Raw genomic sequence first — 22,081 nt, 5'->3', positions numbered from 1 at the left:
TTGGGGTATTTGTTTATTTGGGGGTTTTTACGTGGAAAAGCATGCCTTGCATGAAGTTCTCTCTTTAGGAGATCCAAGATACTAGGACAGTGATGGCGAACCTATGACACACGTGTCAGAGGTGACATGCGAACTCATTTTTTTGGTTGATTTTTCTTTGTTAAATGGCATTTAAATATATAAAATAAATATCAAAAATATAAGTCTTTGTTTTACTGTGGTTGCAAATATCAAAAAATTTCTATATGTGACACGGCACCAGAGTTAAGTTAGGGTTTTTCAAAATGCTGACACGCCGAGCTCAAAAGGTTCGCCATCACTGATCTAGAACAATAATTTTATAATAATAGCTAGGCTATAGCTATAAAAATAGCTAGGCAACCTACATTTATTCTTTCTAATTCTCATAGCAATTTCAAGGTTGATATTATTATTCCCATTAAACTCAGGAAGCAGAGAGGCAAAAATTACTCATCCACGATCACACAGCAGTCAGTGACTGTGCCTTAGTTTATCCGACTACAAAGCACGCCATTCTTCCATACTGAGTCACTAGATTTTTAGATTACGGATTTTAAGTTTACTCTTGCCTCAAAACTTAGTAAAATGAAGGCCTAAAAAGCCTCCGAATGACAGAATTGAAGTTGTCCAGACTTTCATTTAGAAAAACTTATCAGAAATGCTAGACTGATTTCCTGGGACTGAGGACATAGGAATCAAATCAGAGCCCATATCCAGTTTAATCAGTGGCTGCTCTGTTGATCGGGAATGCTTTCTTCTCAACCCTTATATTTGTAAGGTTCAGCCACCAGCTTTAACTGACTTACACAGAAAGGGACACATTGGCTCATGGCCCTGGAAAAGACACTGGAATAGTTCCCATTATCTGAGCACAAGGGCTCAGCCTAGAACTGGTCCTCCAGGCCCCCAAGTGTTGCTCTCTTGCCACTTGTCTACGTGATCATTCTGCAGACAGGTTCTCATCACAGGATGGGGATGGTGGCTGCTGACCACCATAGCTCCAGGCTTACATTTTCCTCCCTTTATCTCTTTAAGTGTATTTTTATACTTATTTTAAATTCTTCATCTGCTGTTACAGAATATCTATTTCCGAAGGTAGATGTTGCCTAGTTTCTCAGGATCTTTGTTTGGTTTTGTGTTTTGCTAGTTCCCAGAATCTACTATTTTGCTTCTCTAGGGTTGACTGTGGCAGAGGGAGCCATCAGCTTATGCTACCTTACCATCTTAGTAGGAACCAGATGTCCCTGTTAACTCGCCAACCCTCCTGACTCACATATTCACTGCAGCAGAAAAATGTCTCTCTCCAAATGTGTGCACACCAGTCCCAGGGAAGGACTCAGGGTGGTTCTGTTTGAGCTGTGTGCCCCCTAGTGACCTGCATGAGAGAGTTCTGTTACCTGGAGAAGGAGGGAAAGATGACCTGAGCAACTCAAAGTAACGACAATCCCAATCCCATTCCAGAATCTACACTGATGGTGCCAACTACAATGTCTACCAACTCCCAGGGGATGCCCTAGTGCTGAACACACACCACCCACAAGCCACTGGGACTCTTGGGCTTGATTTGATGCCAGGCGCCCAATATGCAGCTTACCACTACCCCTGGCATATGAAATAAATTGGCTTTAGACTTTTATCTCACTTTAGATGTTTGAATGTTGCCTTCTCTCCTAATGAGAGAGAGAGAGAGAGAGAGAGAGAGAGAGAGAGAGAGAGAATAAACTTTTGGAAGTATTTGAATATTTCATACTCTGATGTAGCAGAATAAGATCTGTTTATGCTTGGCACATTCTCTGAGGGACAATAAAGTATACTTTATAGCGAGCTATAAAGCACCAAAAAAAAAAAGTTATCCTTTATGAACGTATCAGTCATCATTTCAATTTGGCATGATATTGGTGTGATTTATCCTGGAGGCAAAAATGAGCCTGGCAGTTTTGCGGCAAGAATATTTTTGCTTTCTGCGGTGGGTGTGCGATAGAATAAATTATTCTAACAATAAAGTACTTGCTAGCTGTGTTTGTTATGTGTGCTAGGCAAATATAGTGATTACCCAAGGCTTTCATACAGGTGGAAGTGGATCTTGTTAATGCTCTACTTTCTCCTCTTCATAATGCTGAAACCCAGAGGGCAGCCCAGAAAATGTTTGCTCAAAGCAACACAAAATAGCGATGTTTTCAAAGTGAATGAATGAGGCATTAAAAACAGTGCTTGGGAAATCAGAAACCTTTAAAGTAGCAACAATAATACCTCTTAAATATATCCAAATACATATGTGCACATATATTAGTTTTTATAGTGCACAAAAGGAAATCCTTAGTAGCACTATTGGGGCTGCTGATAAATGTTCAGCTAGCTGAGACTCACCTAAAGGAAACAAGTTCTTGCTTCCATTCACGGTCAGAGGAATTCCCTTCTTGATTATGATCCAAAATGAGTATCTTCCAAAGAAACGTGGCAAAAGTCATTGCATCATCATAGCTATTTTTACAGAACTAGAAAAAAATGTGAATTGGAATATAGCATATGGGAAGTTAGCTTAACTGTGATTCATAATGTTCCCAGGTCACCCACCTTTTTGACAATGGAGCCACTGTCTTCTTTGCTGTGTTCATGGCAGTCTGGGGTAAGTGTTCCACATCCATGGAACTTGAGTTCCCCTCATATGCTCTCTGATACGTTCCTTTAGAAATCTGACTTTGGCCCAGCTGTCGTGGATTGGTGGTTGAGCATTGACCTATGAACCAGGAGGTCATGGTTCAATTCCCAGTCAGGGCCCATGTCTGAGTTGCAGGCTCAATCCCCAGTTTGGAGCATGCAGAAGGCAGCCAATTAATTCTCTCTCCTCATCATTGATGTTTTTATCTCTCTCTCCCTCTCCCTTCCTCTCTGAAATCAATAAAAATATATTTAAAAAACACACAGAAATCTGACTTTGGATTTTGAAAGGAAGAAGCTGGAGTAAATTCAGTTGCCTGTTTTATTAGACACAAGCTGATAAATAATTCAGCTTATTTAAAAAGTGATATTGTAAAGAAGAAACATGTCTGCTTTCTCTTAAACCTTCAACAATTACATAGCATTCCATATTTTGAGTAAATTTGCCTTCTGTTGGAGATAAAACAGAAAGATATGATGAGATCCAAATACCCATCTCAGGATGATACAGGATTTTCGATTGTGTGTGGGATCTTTTAATTAGGCTAATGCATGAGTAACCACGTCTGGTTTTCTTCCAATTCTGGTCAAAATGACCCTCTATAAACAAAAGCTACTTAAAAGGCTGAATCGAGTCCTTTTATGTAACTTCAAGCCATAATAACGAGGTATGATGGAACATTCACTTAAAGAATTAATCCAAAGTTATTAACCCACTTCTTTGTAAAATGAGTCTCATTTTAATGGGTTATCTTCTTAGTCAAATAATTATAAGCTTTAAGTTAATAGTAGAGAAAAGATCCTGGACAAATTCATAGTGAACAATGAATGGTGGTTACCTTTGGCGAGCAGAATTCGTGGAAGGGTAAGTGTGAACAGTGACAAGAGACAACATTTTTACACTATGTATTTTCAGTTTGATATGAATTTTTTTTTCAATGATTATGTATTTTTTTCTAGAATTTTAATACCAAATGTGAATTTTGCTGTTACCAAACTCCACTAACTCGAGGCTTAGGCTCATGTTGTTCCTTCTGTCTGGAATGAATATCAGCATCTTCCCCATCTTTCTGGGCCCAGCTGAAGTGTCATCTGCTCCAGCCAGAAGATGTCTCTCTTCTTTGAACTTTCATAGCATTTGGTTCATATCATTTTAGTGGAACTTGTAATCATATTCATATATAATTTATCTTCCTCAAGGACCATTATTATCACAGGAGAACTCATGCATTCCTTTTAAGACAGAGAGATTCATATTGGATGGATGGATGGATGGATGGATGGATGGATGGATGGAAAACAGAAAAGAGAGAAGGGAAAGAGAAGGAAATTGCCAAAAGGATTTATGAGATGAAAGTGTTTAAATAATCTTTGATGAGTAGAAATATAAAGCCCTGTTCTCTTGAGGATGGCCTACCTAGAGATCTTCAAAGGAAAATTGTCCCACCCATCACAGCTTTGTTAAAGAGACATATTTTTATTTCTGTGACTTCAGCCCCTTTCAGCCAGTGGGTATTTGACCCAAGATCAGTCAAACCCTAGGTTCGTGAGTGGCCTGGGAGAAGACCTGACATTCCTCATTCTCATGAATGTGGGGTAGGAAATGCAGATCGAGACAGGAAGTTAGCAGTAGGAACTGACAGGGAAGGATGCAGAAAGGGTGTAGAGGAGGAAGAGAGAGATTGAGATTGACCATCAGGGAGAAGTAGGGATCAGGAGGAATTATGAGAAGGCTGAAGTTAAGAGAAATCAGAACCTACAGACAAGCAATAAAGAGCTAGTGAAAAAGATATAGAATACAGGTGCAGAAGCCAACTGGTGGCCAACTGAAAGAAAATGTGGAACAATCCCCCATAGAGAAGCAAAGAGTGTAGCCAAGCCATCTTATTGGTGGGTATCAGCGTGAAGACCAGAGTCTCTTGTGACTAGGGTGTCTCAAGCTGCTGGCTTCTGTACACTGTCTCTGAATAGGCCCAGTCTTTGATTCCCATACAATTCCTGCCTCCCTTGGTGGGCCTTGCGGAAAGCCTTCACTATTTGTGTGTCTCTGTCCCTCACAAACAAAGGAAGCCAATCATTAAGAGTTTTGGTTACTGGACTGAGCTCTCAGATCAAGAATGTGTATTTGATTTTCCTAGACCATATTATTATCAGTAACCATGGTAATCAAGAAGTATAATAAGCCATCCACTGCTTAACGGACTGAGCTCTCAGATCAAGAATGTGTATTTGATTTTTCTAGACCATATTATTATCAGTAACCATGATCAGGAAGTCTAATAAGCCATCCACTGCTTAAACTTTGCCATGATTACATGTAAGGAGACTTTAAAAATATATACTTATTCTTAAGTCAGTGATTCCCAAACTCTTTCAAGTCATAGCACAGCACACATAGAATCAGTAACCATGGTAATCAAGAAGTATAATAAGCCATCCACTGCTTAACCTTTGCCATGATTACATGTAAGGAGACTTTAAAAATATATACTTATTCTTAAGTCAGTGATTCCCAAACTCTTTTAAGTCATAGCACACATAGAAAATGATAATATTTTAACAATATACTGATGCATGTGAAGGAGCCTGCTCAGGGCCTAGGATAATACTCCTGAAAGACCCTAGTCCCAGCCACCCTGAGGGCCAAAGGGATTATTATCTCTTGCAGGCCTATAGTCCATTCCTGTCATACCCATTGGGAAGCACTGCTTTGAGCTACTCGTCTACTGCATAATGAGTTAATGCTTCTGTAGAAAGAAATGTATTCTGGAAGAATTTACATACAAAACTTCCTTACCCACTTTAATGTTTCACCCATTTTAGATATACTTTGACTGAAATCATGTTTTCTCTCTGAGACTATATATAGGAGTGCAGTTCTGGTATAACGACATCTGTCTATAAAACAGAGGTTCTCATCTCCACCCCTCACCGAATACTACCGTTACAAAGGCGATTGTTTCCCTTTCTTGCAAGTTGGAATGTCTTATGCTGGGCATAATAAATAGGTTTGATTTTATCCTGCCAATCTCAACTGATTGATTGGTGGTGATTACCTGTAGGATGGAGTTGGGAAGCTTCTGAGGATGGAAGTAGGTGGATTGGAGGTTTGACCTTCCTTGTACCTTGGAGGGTACTCAGTAAGACTCTGATAGATGTTTTGTAATAACCCTTGGGCACAAGGGAACATTTTAGGTTCATTCCAGGCAATGTAAGCCTGGAATAATTCATCCTCTGAATTGCTTTGTTTTAGTTGAAAAATTATTGCTTAGATCTTATATTGTTCCCAGAAAAATAATGAGAAAAAGAATGATTTACACCAGGTGTTTCTTTATAGATAGGGCTATGCCTTCTGTAGAAATCTGGAATGGCAGGCAATAATAACAATTATAATAATAATGTACACTATTGAGGGCTTATTATGTTCTGGACACTGTGTTAAGCATTGTACAGTATCATCTCAGTTAATCTTTATAGCAACCTTTGAAGAAAGTACTAGTACTGTTGTTCTCCCCGTGTGATAGATGAGGAAACTCAGGCAGTAGCTAGAAAGTGGCAAAGCCAAGACTTCAACACGCAAGTCTCAGCTCCTACAGTCTACGCCCAGGATCAGATATTCTGTGTAACATGTGAACTTTCAGATAAAAGACTATTATGCTCACCTTGAGCCGCATTTATACTGCTTTGCAATGGTATGTTCTAAAAGTGTGTCAGTCCTAATGGAGCCCAGTTTAATGGTCTCAGGATCATTCTTTTTTAAAAAATATATTTTTATTGATTTTAGAGAGAGGAGAAAACAGACGGATAAAGAGATAAAAACATCAATGAGAGAAACATCAATCAGCTGCCTCCTACATGTCCCCTACTGGGGATCAAGCCTGCATACTAGGCATGTGCCTGACCAGGAATCAAACCTATGACCTCTTGGTTGATAGGTTGACACTCAACCACTGAGCCACCCTGGCCAGGCAGGATCATTCTTTATGATTAACAAGTTGTAACATTTAAGAAAAGAAACTTTATTTTTGAGAAATTGCTCCATATGAAGATATTGTGAGAACAGATGTAAGTGGTTTACTAGACCTGGGAAGACATGGGCTGATGTGCTTGTTTTGTTGCATTTTGCTTTGTGTATTCACTAGAGAAACAGTAAGGCCCCGTTTGGAACCAGTCTGTAGCAGCTGGGAAGGCCTTTGTATGGAGCTAGAACTCCACTACCATTGTTCATATTCACAGGTCTGTGGTAGCAGGAACTCCTGGGGACCCTGGAGGTATACTAGGAGCCCAGGGCTCTGGGCTTGAGCCAAGTGGCTCTTTCCTCTGTGCTCATTTTTGTTCAGAAAGATTCGGGGGACAAACCAATTATGGCCTGAATTGGCTTTTCTCCCTAGGGAAAAAAATGAGTCATTAGGGAGCTAGATGTTGGTGGAGACTTATCAGCAAGCAGATTATTCCCCTCTGTTCTTCATTTACCAGTATGTTTTTCCTCTCCTTCCTGTTTTTTCCTACTTTAAGTGTTGACCAAAATTCATTTATTCATAGTAAACAAACAAATCAAGGTTCTTAGAGCTCTCTGATCAATAACAAGATTGTGGTTCTTTTTATGCAAATTCAAAGATTCTGATCCTGTCAGTAATTTGTGAATGAAGTAGGTCTCAGTTTTTGAAAATAATTTTTTTTGTTAATCCTCACCCAAGGATGTTTTTCCATTGATTTTTAGAGAGAGTGGAAGGGAGGGGGAGCGACAAAGAGAGAGAAACATAGATGTGAGAGAGACATATCCATCAGTTGCCTCACGCATGCGCCCTGACCAGGGCTGCGGATGGAGTTTGCAACTGAGGTACGTGCCCTTGACTGGAATCAAACCTGGGACCCCTCAGTACGTGGGCTGACGCTCTATCCACTGAGCCAAACCGGCTAGGGCTGAAAACAAATTTTATAATAATTGGCCTTTTATTTCTAGATATTTGCACTACTTTATCTCTTGTAATCTTATTTCTGTGCTGAGTGCCATGAGTCATCCTCATGAGTCATCAAACCTGGAGATGGCCTTGGGGACCCCCAACACAACCAGACTCACAGGAAGGATGCCAGTGGAAAGTGGCCACTCAGCGCTGGCACTTTTATTAATCTCCACAGACATCCATTTATTTTAATTTCCCTCTCCAAGAATTAAGCACTTGATTCGTTTAGGTGTGGCTTTCTTAACAACTATAATTACTCTGAACTTTTCAGATTTTGGAAAGGCGCATGGCATATGTATTATGTAACTCTCAGCAGGTCTGGGAAGGACCACATATTCAAATACATTCATATGGCTGCTTTCAATGTGTGGGTTTCCTCACTTAGAGGGATAAATGGAGGCGATTAGAATTCTAATGTCAGTCCAGGTCAGAACTTGCCACAAGATGAGTTTATGCTAAACTTTGTGGGGGGGAGCAGAACTTAGAATTTTTAGATCATTTTGAATTTTAGCATTTCATATAGGGAACATAGACCTTTATTGCCATTTTTCTTTGGCTTAGCAGGACATGGAGAGTTAGAAAAGTTCGCTGATTTGCCAAGAGTAGTACAGGTTATATCTGAACTAGATTTCAAACCTACGATTGAAAGTCTAGATCATATGCCAGCGAGCTCTTAATTATTATCCTATACAGTCTTTCCAGTTACTCATTTTAAAAATATATGTTCTATGTCCTAATGCCACTAATGGGGAGGTAGTGTGAGGGCAAGGCAGAATAGGAAAGATGAAAGGAATTATCTTTCTTTGGAATGGGCATTCGGATATTTACATTTCCTCATGAAACGAATTTCAAATATGTGACATTCTTGCCTCTGTAAGTCTAACTTCACAGCAAGCCCAACAGAGTTAGGCTCATCAACTCTGCCTCCCACGGCGTCCCTGTGGTATCTTTAGTTACATTTGCCCTCAAAGTTTGTGTGTGTGTATGCCTGTGTGTCACTCATTTGGCTTGTGACTTCTGAGGCAGCAAGAATGTGTCTTGATTTTTTTTCACCTCTCTCTGTCATTGTAGAGTGCTCAATAATTCATTTGAGTAGATCTTTTAAAATAGAAATGAGTAGAAAGTTATTTTGTCTAGTTAAGGATTACCCCCAGATTTCCCTGGGTGGGGACGCCAACACTTGTTGGAAAAGGTTCTTAACAGAAGTTACACACATGTGCCTTCAATGCGACAATAAAGACATGGTTTGTTGAGAGAGAGAGAGAGAGAGAGAGAGAGAGAGAGAGAGAGAGAGAGAGAGAGGGGCAGTAGGATTTCTTCCTCCAATAAAATAGGTTCCTTCAATGAAATAGAAAAAAAATACATTTTACATAGGTATTTCCTGCAAGGAGGACTTGGGGGACTAGTCATCACTGCCAATAAAATACTGCTAATTTTTATTTTTGCCACTGCCTCTGACTTTTAAAAATAAACATGCCATCAATTAGAAAGATGTTAGTAACCTAGTTTTCTGTATTCTTACATCCTGAGAGCCCTGTCATTCTAATAAGTCTGTTCTGCCTCGACTTGCAAATCAGCTTAATTTATTCTAAATGAAATCTCTGATTTTTTATTATGCACGAGACAAGCTTGGTAATTCTCTGAAAACATTCCTACTTATGTTAGATTAGCGGGAAGTTCTGATGCTCAAGGATGCTTACACAAACAGCTGTCATTCTTTGCAGTGGCTTCATTATTTAGCAGCACAGTTAACAGCATTGCTTTTTGTTCAAATGTTCGTGTCTTTCTGTGCTTGTTCCAGCGACAGTTTTCCTGGAGTTTTGGAAAAGACGGCGAGCAGTAATTGCTTATGACTGGGATTTGATAGACTGGGAAGAGGAAGAGGTTTGTATCATTTACACCGGAATTTTTAAAAAGCGAATCACCAAGAAATACACAGTCCCCTTCAGTTATCACTTCCTGCACTGTGAGAGAAGCCAGGTTTACTCATAAAGCATTGCAGTATCTGTTTTTGCAGAAAACTCTTAAGTAGTCTAGAAACCACAAACAGAATTAAAAAGAAAATTTTTTTGATTGCTTAGCGGAATCAAAGTCCATAGATAAGTAAATCACTTTACTTTTAGGTAGAGGCATCCAAAGGATTGGTAATAAGATTTGTTTAGCTTTCTTCGATATTATCCATTGCTTCACTTCAGCAGAAGGGGGTGATAGTTTTACAATCCTAGGCACATGCAAGCAAGTGCCCCCTAAGAGAACTGTTCCTGGGCAATGTTTCCGTGAGCTCTCCAGGACCCTGGACAGAGCCCAGAGGCATGCACAAAGTCAGCATTACCGAAGTGGGAAATGCTGAGCAGAAAACACTCCTCAAGCTGCCTCCTTGATGGGTGTGGCTAAATGCAGGGCCAGCTCTAGATAAGTCTGTCAAGGAGAGGTAACCTCAGATTGAACCCCCCCCCTTCCTCCCCCTACCTCCCAGCTCCACCACTCTCCCCTTTTAGGCCAATACACTGTGCCCTCTCCCAACCTAGGTCTGGTCTTCATACTCTTCTCACCCCATTCCTGTCAGAAGTCTCTCACGCACCCCTGCTGGTCTTGGTCACCACATCAGACCCTACTTCCCTTGTCAGCCTGATCTAGGCCTGAACTCTTCTTTCCTTCCTCTCATTCAATGTCTCTTACCTTCCTGAATCCCATTTCTTAGGAGCCTTGTTGTGGCAGAAAATCAGATAAACTAATCACATGTGATGTGATGATGGGTATTAATGGGTGCTTTCCTGCTGTGCATATATATTTTTATATATTAAAAGGAATATTCTAGGAACACAAATGAGAATTTTAGCCCTGTGGTTGGTGAGGGAGATCATCTTGAAAGGGTGTTTTTTTTTTCCTTTAAATCGCTCCTGGTGACCTTTTCTCCTCACATCCTTGAATACATTTGGGCAGTTCTAGATCTGGAAATAATACTGGGATTTCCAGCAATCCTTGTTTGTTGGGTAAGGACTCCATCATGTTTTTGAAAGTATTCCCAGTAAATGATTTCTGAACTGTCCAGGTGACTGGAGTTTAGCAACAGCTTCCAGGCCACATGGGGACTTCCCCCCAGGTGAAGCTGTTCCACTGTTTCTTGTCATGTGTTCATGGGAACGACTTTCAAATGGGATGGGAAATGTTATTTCCTGGGAGTTTGAGTCACCACCAAGCAACCCTGTCATCTGAGGCAAGTTCACCTTTGGACTTTTTTCACTTCCAAAGAAAAGAGGTGTTTCTAAATTTTCCTCTTTCAGTGATACTGTATGGAATTATTTAAGTAAGTTGGACAAAACCAGTCTAAAAGTCATTATTGGCGCTTTTGGTGGGCCCAAGGCATGGGTACCCTCAGGATAAACATCTCTTGTAAGTCTGGAACCCTCTGTCTTCCCAACCCTGTTAAAAAGCTTGAACCAGCCCCAGCTGGTTTGGCTCAGTGGGTAGAGTGTTGGCCTGCTGACTGAAGGGTTCCAGGTTCGATTCCAGTTGGGGCACGTGCCCGGGTTGCGGGCTTGATTCTCAGTAGGGGGCCTGCAGGAAGCAGCTGATCGGTGATTCTCTCTCAGCATTGATGTTTCTCTCTCTCCCTCTACCTTCCTCTCTGAAATCAATTAAGATATACTAAAAAACAAACATCTAAATGCACAGCATTAAAAAAAAAAAGCTTGAACCATTCTTTGCTCTTGCCAGATGGCTCAGTAGGTTGGAGCATTATCCATACTCCTGTTCGATCCCCCGTCAGGGCACTTATGGAAAGCAAGCAATCAATGTTTCTGTTAGGGTTTAGCCAGTGACTGGGCTGTGATAGAATTCACAACTAAAAGAAGAGATGCAGAGAGGAAGTTTGTTTTACTTTCCATGAAGGGGAAGGGTCAAGTATCACTAGTCAACACGGGGCAATAAACAAAGGGCAGCTTCCCCTTTTAAGTCTTGGCTGTTGCTATGTGACAAGCAGGTACGGGGGGGGGGTTGTCTTGAAAAATTATAGTTAGTTTGTTTTTCAGGAGACAGTCTGGCAGATGTCCTACAGAAGTGTCTTATCAGTATTTTTCTCAAACCTATAAAACATGCTTAGAGTAAAAGTTATGAAGAGTTCAAAAGAGGCATATTTGAAGGGGAGGGGAGAAGGGAACTTTCTACTAACTAGAAACTCCTTGGTGTGAATTATCCCTGAGTTGTAAAAACAGTAGGGAAGATGGGAAATGCAAGAATGTAGCCTTGAGAGTAGCTTGCCTTGCCTTGCAGTTTTAACAGAGGAGCTGTTTGACTCAGAGGAGCTAACAATCCAGGGTTTTAATTACCAGGTGCTTCTCATAAATTATGGAAAGCCACAGCAAATAAAAAGAAAGGCCCTTTTGCTGTCCTTACTGGTTCTCTCTCACAGCAATGTTTCTCTCTCGCTTTCTCTCTCACTCTCCCTTACTCCCTCCCTCTCTCTCTCCCTCCCCTTTCCTCTCTCTAAAGTCAATAATATATAATCCTCAACTGAGGATTAAAAAAAAAAAAAAGCTGAACCATTCTTTCACTCAGCATACATTTTGCAGGACCTGCCTCAGTAGCCATGTGAAGTTCCAGTTCTCAGTTTGAGATTCACTGTAGAAATGTCTCTTCTAGCCTGTGCTGCTCAGCTTGCTGTGCAGAAATGCCCAGACTTGCTGCCTGCCTCCTTGAGGGGTCAACCAGGGTATTAGTGTGCCAGGGCTGCTATTAAAAAGCACCACATGGGTGGCTTACCAGGTAAACAACAGAAACGTATTGTCTCAGAGCTCTGGAGGCTGAAAGTCGGAGATCAAGGTATCGGCAGGGTTGGTTTCTTCTGCGGCTCTGTGGGAAGCATATGTTCCAGGCCCTTCCCCTTGGCTTATAGATGCCCATCTACTCCCTGAGCTTTCTCACTGTCTTCTCTTTGTGTCTCTGTCTAAGTTTTCCCTTACGAGAACACTAGTTATATTGGGTTAGGTCACAGTGATGGTGAACCTTTTGAGCTCGGCGTGTCAGCATTTTGAAAAACCCTAACTTAACTCTGGTGCCGTGTCACATATAGAAATTTTTTGATATTTGAAACCATAGTAAAACAAAGACTTATATTTTTGATATTTATTTTATATATTTAAATGCCATTTAACAAAGAAAAATCAACCAAAAAATGAGTTTGCGTGTCACCTCTGACACGCGTGTCATAGGTTTGCCATCACTGGGTTAGGAGCTACCCTACTGGCCGCATTTTATCTTAATTACCTCTGCAAAGACCTTGTTTCCAAATGCAGTCACATGCGGAGGTCCTGTGGGTTAGCACTTCAATATATAAAGCCATGTGGGGGACAAGTTCAGCTGATAAGACCCAGGAAGACAGGCCTGGCTCCGTGACTAGCCTCAGTTGCTTGATGATTAACTCAACAGCTCTTAATGACACAGCCTGATAAATTAAAAGTTTCCCAAAGAAGCAGATTATTCTAGGTCTGTTCTACTTACACCCTTAAGTATAACTACCTAAAATAAAGGAAAGGAGGCAGGAGCTGTTTCTGTGTCCCCCTTCCCTTCCCTATTACCTGCCCTTGAGTGAAGTCCAGCATTGGGCACAGCCAGGCTGCCATTCCTGCTACAGGCTTGGCACATTCTTCACAATCTTCCATCAGCTGCTGCTTCGCTTTCTGCAGGTACCTTCATCCGAGTCTTGAGTGTTTCTACCTAGATTGGCTCAATCTCCATTTCACCAGGGTTTCCGCTCACTTTCCTCTTGTTAGACACTCAAATACAACATGTGCTTAATTAACTGGAATGACTTCAACATACCCTCTTGCTGATTACCTTTTCCTAATCCCATAATTGCTTTTCACATTAGATGGGGCCCCAACTAATTGAAATAAAATCTCAGCTTGATTTAGAAGTGGAGGAGCGTTGATGTTAGCTGGATTTGAAAGGTATTTACTTTGTTTTCAATACCAATTAAGAAGACATTTAAAATCTGTGGTTAACATGAATGACTCCTTTAGGGGCTTATTTAAAAAAAAACCAGAGAAACCATGGTTTTCAATGCCTACATTAGAAAAAAAACCAAGATTGGAGAATACTAAGAGTTGGATCGCCATTATAACTCATACAATGAGTCCTAGCTGGTTTTGCTCAGTGGATAGAGCTTCAACCTGTGGATTGAAGGGCCCCACATTTGATTCCTGTCAAGGGCATGTACCTTGTTGCAGGTTCAATCCCTTCCCGGGACACATGAGGGAGGCAACCAATCGATGTGCCTCTTTCACATCAAGGTTTCTCTCTGTCTCTTCCCCTACAGTTCACTCTCTTTCTTAAAAAAATAAATAAATACATACATAAATAAATAAAATTATATATATATATCAATGAAAAATATCATCAGGTGAAGATTAACCAAAAAAAAAAGCACACCCATTTAGAGCTCAAAAAAGATGAACAAGCAAAAGAAATAGAAGCAGCAGCCATTAAGATGAAATTTGAGAAAAATGTATCATAGAACCATGAGAAGAGATTGATGAAAAATGGTTATATCAAATGCTAAGAGGTCAAGAAATAGAAAAAATGAAAATTAAAAAATATATAATGAATTCTGAACATTTTGCTGTTCAGAAGCTTTCTTTGTCCTTGTGTCCGTTTCATTTCCTGGTCATGAAAGTAAAAGCTACTACGTTGTTTCAAACCACTTGAGACAGGACAGGTGGTCCCTTTTCTCATCTCAGTGTTCTTTAAGCATAGTTTAATAAGGTAATAGCCATTTAACTATTAGTCTAAATCACATTGCCTATCATAAAGATCATCATTCTTTAGATTTTCTTCAAGTGGCCAATTTCCAAACATTAATACCTGGGTCTCAAGTCCAACTCATTGATTGACCTCTGAATGTGGCAGCTGTTGACTCAGTTTCCCCGGGAGGTAAAATGATTATTTTTTTCTTATCATGTGTGCACCTCTTCAGAGCATAAAATGTGCCTGTTTGTTTTTTAGGAAGAAATACGGCCCCAGTTTGAAGCCAAGTATTCCAAGAAGGAGCGGATGAATCCCATTTCGGGAAAGCCAGAACCATACCAAGCGTTTACAGATAAATGCAGCCGACTGATCGTGTCTGCATCAGGAATATTTTTTATGGTTTGGAACATTTTTACAGAACTCTTTTATTTGCTTCATACAGTACAAACTTGTAACATGGTAGCAACACTAATTATGTCATGCATTTGCATAGTTTTACAAAACATCCTTTTTATGTTCTGTGATTTAATCCTCACAACTCCATGAGGTGATACAAGGATATTGTCCCCATATTACAAGTAGAGCAACTGAGACTCAGGAAGGTTAAGGGGCTTGTCCAGTTAGCCACTAAATAGCCAGTAAACTGCCGAAAGCTCAGATCCTCTACTTTAATCCAATATTCTTTTGACTTGCCTCTCTATGCCATGCTGAAAGGAACTAAGAATATGAGCCAGGACCCACAGCAGTGCTTTTCAAACTTTTTTTTTTACCATGCCCATGTAAGAAATATATTCTCTTTCATGACCCAGTATGTGTTTTGCAAATCCTATATAATAAAAGGCTAATATGCAAATCAACTGAATGGTGCAAATGACCAATCGCTATGACGCACACTGACCACCAGAGGGTAGATGCTCAATGCAGGAGCTGCCCCCTGATGGTCAGTGTGCTCGCACAGGAGGTCGCCACTCAGCCAGAAGCTGGGCTCACAGCTGGCCAGTGCAGCAGTGGTGGTGGGAGCCTCTCCCACCTCCTCGACAGCGCTAAGCATGTCCAACTGCGGGGAGTGGGCCTAAGCCATCAGTCAGACATCCCCCGAGGGCTCCCAGACTGTGAGAGGGCGCAAACCCAGCTGAGGGATCCCCTTGAGTGCACGAATTTCATGCATCGGGCCTCTAGTAGGTATATAAAACTAAATAGAGTAACTAAAAAATGCTCACTTTTATAGCATGTAATAGACTAATTTTCTGTTTTATTATAGTCTTTTTTAATGTTTAATAGAGTCTGATTTTTTCTGTTTTATTATAATCTTTTTTTAATAACCCCCTAAAATTGATTTCCGTACTCACTGATGATTATATAGTTTGAAAAATACTAACTTGAAGCTGGGTTGTTAGCTTTTCCTAAAAAGAGGTCTTTTTGTGATGAACTTTGACCCTGTTAATTACTAAACAAAACACATGCAGATTTTTCAGAAATGTCATTTTAGAACCATAAGGGGTAGTTAGGGTTCTCCTTCCCTCTTTTCAAATGCAAGTGTGTAAACATATATCCTAGGTCAGTGGAATGGGAAGGACAAAACTATAGCAGATCCAGCCCCCCCCCTAGCTATAAGGAAAGTGGGGAAATGAAAGGGTAGGCAGGGCGCCCAAAGGTCCCTCAGCTCAGATCGAGATTCAGACCCATGCCCTTGGCAGAGACTGCTTTGTAAGCAGCTGTGTTGCGCCATGCCTTCTATACTGGTAACTACCAAGGCATTGTCTTGGTTTTTGTTTCTCGCAACAAGATTTGTAGACGTAGATTAAGCTTTCCTTATTCTCCAGATGAGGAAGTTGGAACATAGGAGACTGAAGCCATGGAGAGGACAAGCTACCTGTCCAGGGTCGTACTGCTTAGGTAGTAGCTGAGCCAGGACTCAGACCTGGCCTCTCAGTCCCGCATGCTGTCCCTTCCATTGTATTGCCACCCTGGTCTGAAATTCAGTGTACGTTTCACCTAGATCCCTATCAACAGCTCTAAGATTAAGACATGGGCAGTTTTTCATTTTCTTGTTGGTTGTTACTACGATATAATAATAATTTGGCCAGTTCCAGCAAGGGTTCAGGCTCAAACTTTTTGAGCATGTCATTCGTAGTAAGCCAAAAATAGAGTTTGTGGAGAACACAGGAATGCATCTATGAAGAATGAAATTTACAAGTCAGCAAAGGCCTTCTGAAGGCCCAGCTTTAAGATCCAGTTTTTGATCACTATGTAGGCTAAGGTCTCTACTCTCACATACTAAATGAGCGACCTAATGAAAGTCACAAAACTTTTTGGAGATTCCCATTATTTTATGGAGATACCATGACATCTTCAGAGAAAGATGCCTCAGATCAATCTGTGTTTATGTCCAATTAATAAGAGATTATGCACCTATCACATAGTTGACTTATTCAGCAACAAATAGCGGAACACCTGTAATTATGCTAAGGGGCTGCAGAAACCACGGGAGCCTACAGATACCGTCCCTGCCCTGATGAAGAGACTGGCGGTGATCAAACTGACAAATTGTTGGAAATGTTAAGTAGGACACCGAAAGAAGGGTATAGGTGCTGTATAACAAACAAAATATTCTGGGGAGTCGTGAAAAAAGCTTTAATTATGAAGTGGTTTGGAGCTGAGCTGTGAAGGGTGAGTAGCAGTAACGGAGCTATGAGTGTGTGTTTGGCAGGGGAATGGGTGTGTCAGCATTTTAGGCAAAGGAAACGGTCTTGAAGATTAACGGTGCTAAGCCCATTGGAAAGATGAGAGAAGGTCTGGAGTCCCCACATGGGGGAAAGTGGCACTCAGTGGGCGTGGAGAGGGTCTTGCAGGTCATCATCAGGGCTTTGCTTTTATCCTACGCAGAAGGAAACCAGGAAACAGTTCTAAACAGCAGAGTGACATCGTAAGATTCCCATAATAAATACTTGTTCGTCTGCTCAGTCTAATATGCTGCTTAATAAAATGTTACCCCATAGCTTACTGAGCTTATCAACTTTCAAACACTGGCTTTTCCATTTGAATAAGAAAATACAAACAGACGAGAGAAAGTATTCGCCACAGTGAAAAGTATGCATTTTGTTGTTCTTTGTTGAGTCAGGACCGCAGTCGCTTTATTTTCTTTGGTCATCAGAGACTTGGCCACGTCTCGGGAACCCTCCTCCTGCAACGTGTTCACTGGGTCTCTTCTGTCTTCCTGCCAGATTTGCGTGGTGATCGCCGCTGTGTTTGGGATCGTCATTTACAGGGTGGTGACCGTCAGCACTTTTGCTGCCTTCAAGTGGGCGTTAATCAGGAATAACTCTCAGGTTGCAACCACAGGGACTGCTGTGTGCATCAACTTCTGTATCATCATGCTGCTGAATGTGGTAAGTGAGCTGCAAGGTGACCAGCCCAGCGCATCATACACGTGCGCTGCAGGTGGCAGTTTTCTTCTGTTGCTAAAGAAACCTGGCCTCAGAGAGTCATGTAGCCAAGTGCCCAGCATGAGATACACACAGATCTGGGGATTGAGTCAGACATTTTCTAGTGTCAGATTTATGGGCAAGGCACTCTCCCTCTCTGAATCTTAGTTTGTTTTTGTTTTGTTTTTTTATTTATCCAATAAGACAACACTAAATATTTCTTGGGAAAATTTAGAAAAAGAATTTATTCTAAAGGCCCAGCTCAGAAGCTGTAACATAGCTTAACAGTATTGGTTCCCCTTTTCTTTTGATTCTGAGTGACATGAAGGTTGCCAGTATCCACAGCATTCCTTGAGATGTTGCTTGTGTTGATTTCAGGCTGTTTTCAAATGTATGTTTCATCCTGGGTGTCTCCCTTGAACCCCACACACACATGTCAAACTACCTACTCGACCATCCTCACCTAACATTTAAACCCAGACTCCCCATCTTCCCTCCGGCGTCAACCAGCTCCTCCTACAGCCTCCCCCATTGTAGTTGCTCAGGCTGAAAACCTCGGCGTTATCCTTGACTCTGCTGTTACTCTCACTGGCAAAATGTTTCCAGAATTGGATCACTTTTCAGACATCCCCACCTCCCACCTGGGTTATGGCAGTGCCCTCCTAGCTGGTCTCCTGGCTTCCATGTTTGTCCTCAGTCTGCGCTCATCACAATAGAAAAAGCCAGCTTCTTCTTCCTCCTCTTCCTCCTCCTCCTCCTTCCCCTTCCCCTCCCCCTCCCCCTTTCCCTTTTCCTCCTCCTCCTCCTCTTCTTCTTCTTCGTATATTTTTATTGCAGTATATTTTTATTGATTTTAGAGAGGAAGGGAGAGAGAGACATCAATGATGAGAGACAATCATAGATCAGCTGCCTCCTGCACGCCCTCCACTGGGGATTGAGCCCACAACCTGGGCATGTGCCCTGACCGGGAATTGAACCATGACCTTCAGGTTCATAGATCGATGCTCTACTACTGAGCCACGCCAGCTGGGCCAGAGCCAGCTTCTTAGACAGATGTCAGCTCATGTTACTCCTCTGTTCACAATGCCCAGTGGCTTTCCTCTCACTCGGAACAAAAGTTTACATCTTCACATGGCCTCTGGGCTCTCCCCCATTTGGCACCAGTGACAGCTCTGACCTCGTCCCCTCCCTGCTCACCAGATTCTCCTGCTCCTTGCTGGCCTTCCCTTGGCTCCTTGGATGGGCCAGACATGTTCTCAACCTAGGACTTTTTACTTGCTCTTCTTTCTGCCTGGAATAGTCTTCCCTTCCCGGTCTGCATAGCAACTGGTCCCTCACCTCCTTCGGGTCTTTGTTCAAATGTTACTTTCTAATGGCTTCCCTTGTCATTCAATTTAAAATTGCAACCCACTCCTGCCGTCTGACACCTTCCTATCTCTTTGCCTGCTTTATTTTTCTCTCTGGCATTTATCACCATCCCATAGGCCAGTGGTTCTCAACCTTCTGGCCCTTTAAATACAGTTCCTCCTGTTGTGACCCAACCATAAAATTATTTTTGTTGCTACTTCGTAACTGTAATGTTGCTACTGTTATGAATCGTAATGTAAATATCTGATATGCAGGATGGTCTTAGGCGACCCCTGTGAAAGGGTCATTCGACCCCCAAAGGGGTCGTGACCCACAGGTTGAGAACCACTGCCATAGGCTATTTTTTTAAACATTTATTTTGTTCATTATCTTTCTTCTCCATTGGAATGCAGGGACATGAGGGCAGAAACTTTTGTCTGTTTTTATTACTGTTATTTCCCAATGTCTAGAGCAGGGTCTGGCACATAGTAGGCACTTATTACATTGTTATTTCTTGCAGGACAAAAGAGATGGAATGGCTGACATTATTAGACTTGACGTCAACCTATACATAAAAATGCTGACAGAGATTCGTAGCAGGGAATAAATAAGATAATGCTTGTGGAGTGCCAAGCACAGTGTTAAACCTAGAGATGTCCAATTAATTATAGCTCCCCTCATCCCCATTTATATTGCATCTTAAATCTGGGCCGTGATACTGAAATGCTCTCCTTATTTGAAAGGGGCTTTCTAAAGGCCAAGTAATTTAATATTATTACCAACACAGTTTTACCTATTCAAACTGTCATTTCTAGCTCTTTAAACAATCCTAAATTCCACAACCAATGAACTCTGAGTCATTCCTAAGAGCATTTAACCTACCCAGTAATGAAGTTTATTTATGATTCTTAGGTGAATTAGTAATCACTGAGCTAATGAAATATAGGAAGTTTATTATGATTCTTATTAAAATGCACAGGAATTTATTATTTTAGAAAAAATGTTTCAAAATCCAGAAGTTACGAAGAAGAAAAATGAACAATCTGGTAATTAGTGGCAGCTAGCTTGCTCTGTTATCACAGAATTATTCACTCCAGAGGGAGAAGATTTCTGAAATAGTAAAATGGGACCTGTGGCTTTCTTTCTTGCCCTAAAGGACACAATTGTTCACATTAATTTCATTGTCTGAGCAATGGATGGATAATGAAATTATTTTCACTCATGACTTGATTACGTGTCGCCTTGATAATTACAGATTTTAGAACACCTACAGTTCATTTGTTAAATGTATGAATTTTATTTTACAGCTCTATGAAAAAGTTGCGCTTTTTCTGACCAATTTAGGTAAGTGAAACCCTTTTTATTTCATGGTACAGTATTGTGGTCTGAAAAGTACCTTTTCAAAGATTCATTTTTGAAATGCTGCTGAAAATAAATACAGAATTCCCTTTATTTTGAGTTACACACAGCAATTTTATTGCCCTCAGTAGGACATTTTAAATATGCCTAATCATCAGCGGGTCTTTTCTATCTAAAGATTTAAAACCTGTCACAAACTTGATCTATCATGAGCTAATGTAAAGTAGGTTTTCTTTTAATACACAAAATACATACTGTCCCCAAAGTACATGCGTATAAAGTGCCCAGAATCAGTTAGAAAAGTGCCCGTTTGCTACTGCCTATAATTTTTATTTATTTTCTAGTAACAATGTACCACGTTTCCATGGGATATAAAACACAGCAGAGTAGTTGCTTTCAAGACTGGAGGCCTTCTACCGGGAATGCGGGCAGGCTAACCAGCACTGACACATAAAAATAACATTCACCCGGACGAGTCATCCCTAAGAGCATTCCTCTGACTCCAGGAAGCCCTAGAACAATCTGGTAGCCAGCTGTGCACTGTATACTTTCCACAGATAGAGAAAGCATCCCAATTTTATAATTGAGCTATTAGTTATTTTACTGTATGTAATTTGAGGAAATTACACTCCCACGTGTAATCTATTTTAGTGCCTTTCCATATGATGCTTGTCCAAGGTCGGGGGCGGGGTGGCAGAATCACCAAGGTGTTTTTACTTATAATAATTATTATAATACAAGATGTCATTTTTTGAGGCCTGCTATGTACCAGATACAGAGGAAGGCACTTGGCTTGTTTCCCTTAATGTCATTGAAATTTTCCAGCATCCCTTACCAAAAAGATAGAAAGAGGCTTATGTCCACAGAAAGAGGTAACTGTGCCTTGGTAGGCTGTACCCAGTGGCACCTTGATCCAGGCTGGCAAAGATGCCAGGGGAGGTACAGCCCAGTCCAGCTGTGGTGGGGACACCTGGGAACCTGCCCAGCTGGCTGACAACCTGGGAGACCTTCCTTGTAACCAAGAGTTCAGTAGCAGGAGTGAAATAAAGCTAAAACCCTTTACGAATCCTTTGTTCTTTTCTTCCCTCCACAGCAGTGCAGCCTTGCTTCCGAAGCTGACATTTCAACCATTTTCAATCAGATCCTCTTTCTCTCTCCCCTCCTTTCTCTGATATGCTCCTAGGAAGCAGTTTGAGCTATAATTTTGTGGAAAGGGAATGCATGGGTTGAAATGGTAATTGAGCAATTAGAAGCTCAGGGAATGTGGAAACAGAGAAAGCGCGGTTGCATTACACACATTTTCTTTGGCCTTGCTGGGGGTGAGGACTCAGCTCCTGGGGAAGGATCCGTGCATTTGACATGAGCTGCCACATTGGAGGTTTGGTCCGCACTTACAATGTTCAAAGAGTGTTTGCTTTGTGGAAGTCAGGATATAAGGAGGTGAGGATTGGCACCTGAGTGAGGTCGGGAAATTATAAGACACAGATCAGCGGTTCTCAACCTGTGGGTCGCGACCCCTTTGGGGGTCGAACAACCCTTTCACAGGGGTCGCCTAAGACCATC

At 41.3% G+C, this 22,081-nt stretch overlaps 1 protein-coding gene across 3 annotated transcripts in view; it reads left to right on the top strand.

Moving 5' to 3' along the window:
* Positions 1–22,081, top strand: part of ANO4 (anoctamin 4) — a 242,626-nt gene that overhangs the window by 194,887 nt on the left and 25,658 nt on the right. For all 3 annotated transcript variants that reach the window (XM_014530042.1, XM_014530041.1, XM_005882339.2), the window contains 5 exons: positions 2,587–2,647; positions 9,445–9,527; positions 14,646–14,786; positions 17,612–17,776; positions 20,467–20,503. In XM_014530042.1, the coding sequence (XP_014385528.1) occupies positions 2,587–2,647; positions 9,445–9,527; positions 14,646–14,786; positions 17,612–17,776; positions 20,467–20,503 (487 nt within the window). The remainder of the gene's footprint in view (positions 1–2,586; positions 2,648–9,444; positions 9,528–14,645; positions 14,787–17,611; positions 17,777–20,466; positions 20,504–22,081) is intronic.

This window comes from Myotis brandtii, unplaced genomic scaffold (assembly GCF_000412655.1).
Source record: "Myotis brandtii unplaced genomic scaffold, ASM41265v1 scaffold708, whole genome shotgun sequence".
In the NCBI taxonomy this organism is placed as follows: Eukaryota; Metazoa; Chordata; class Mammalia; order Chiroptera; family Vespertilionidae; genus Myotis; species Myotis brandtii.
Note: the sequence above shows the minus strand (reverse complement) of the source record. Positions and strands in the feature narration are given on the sequence as shown.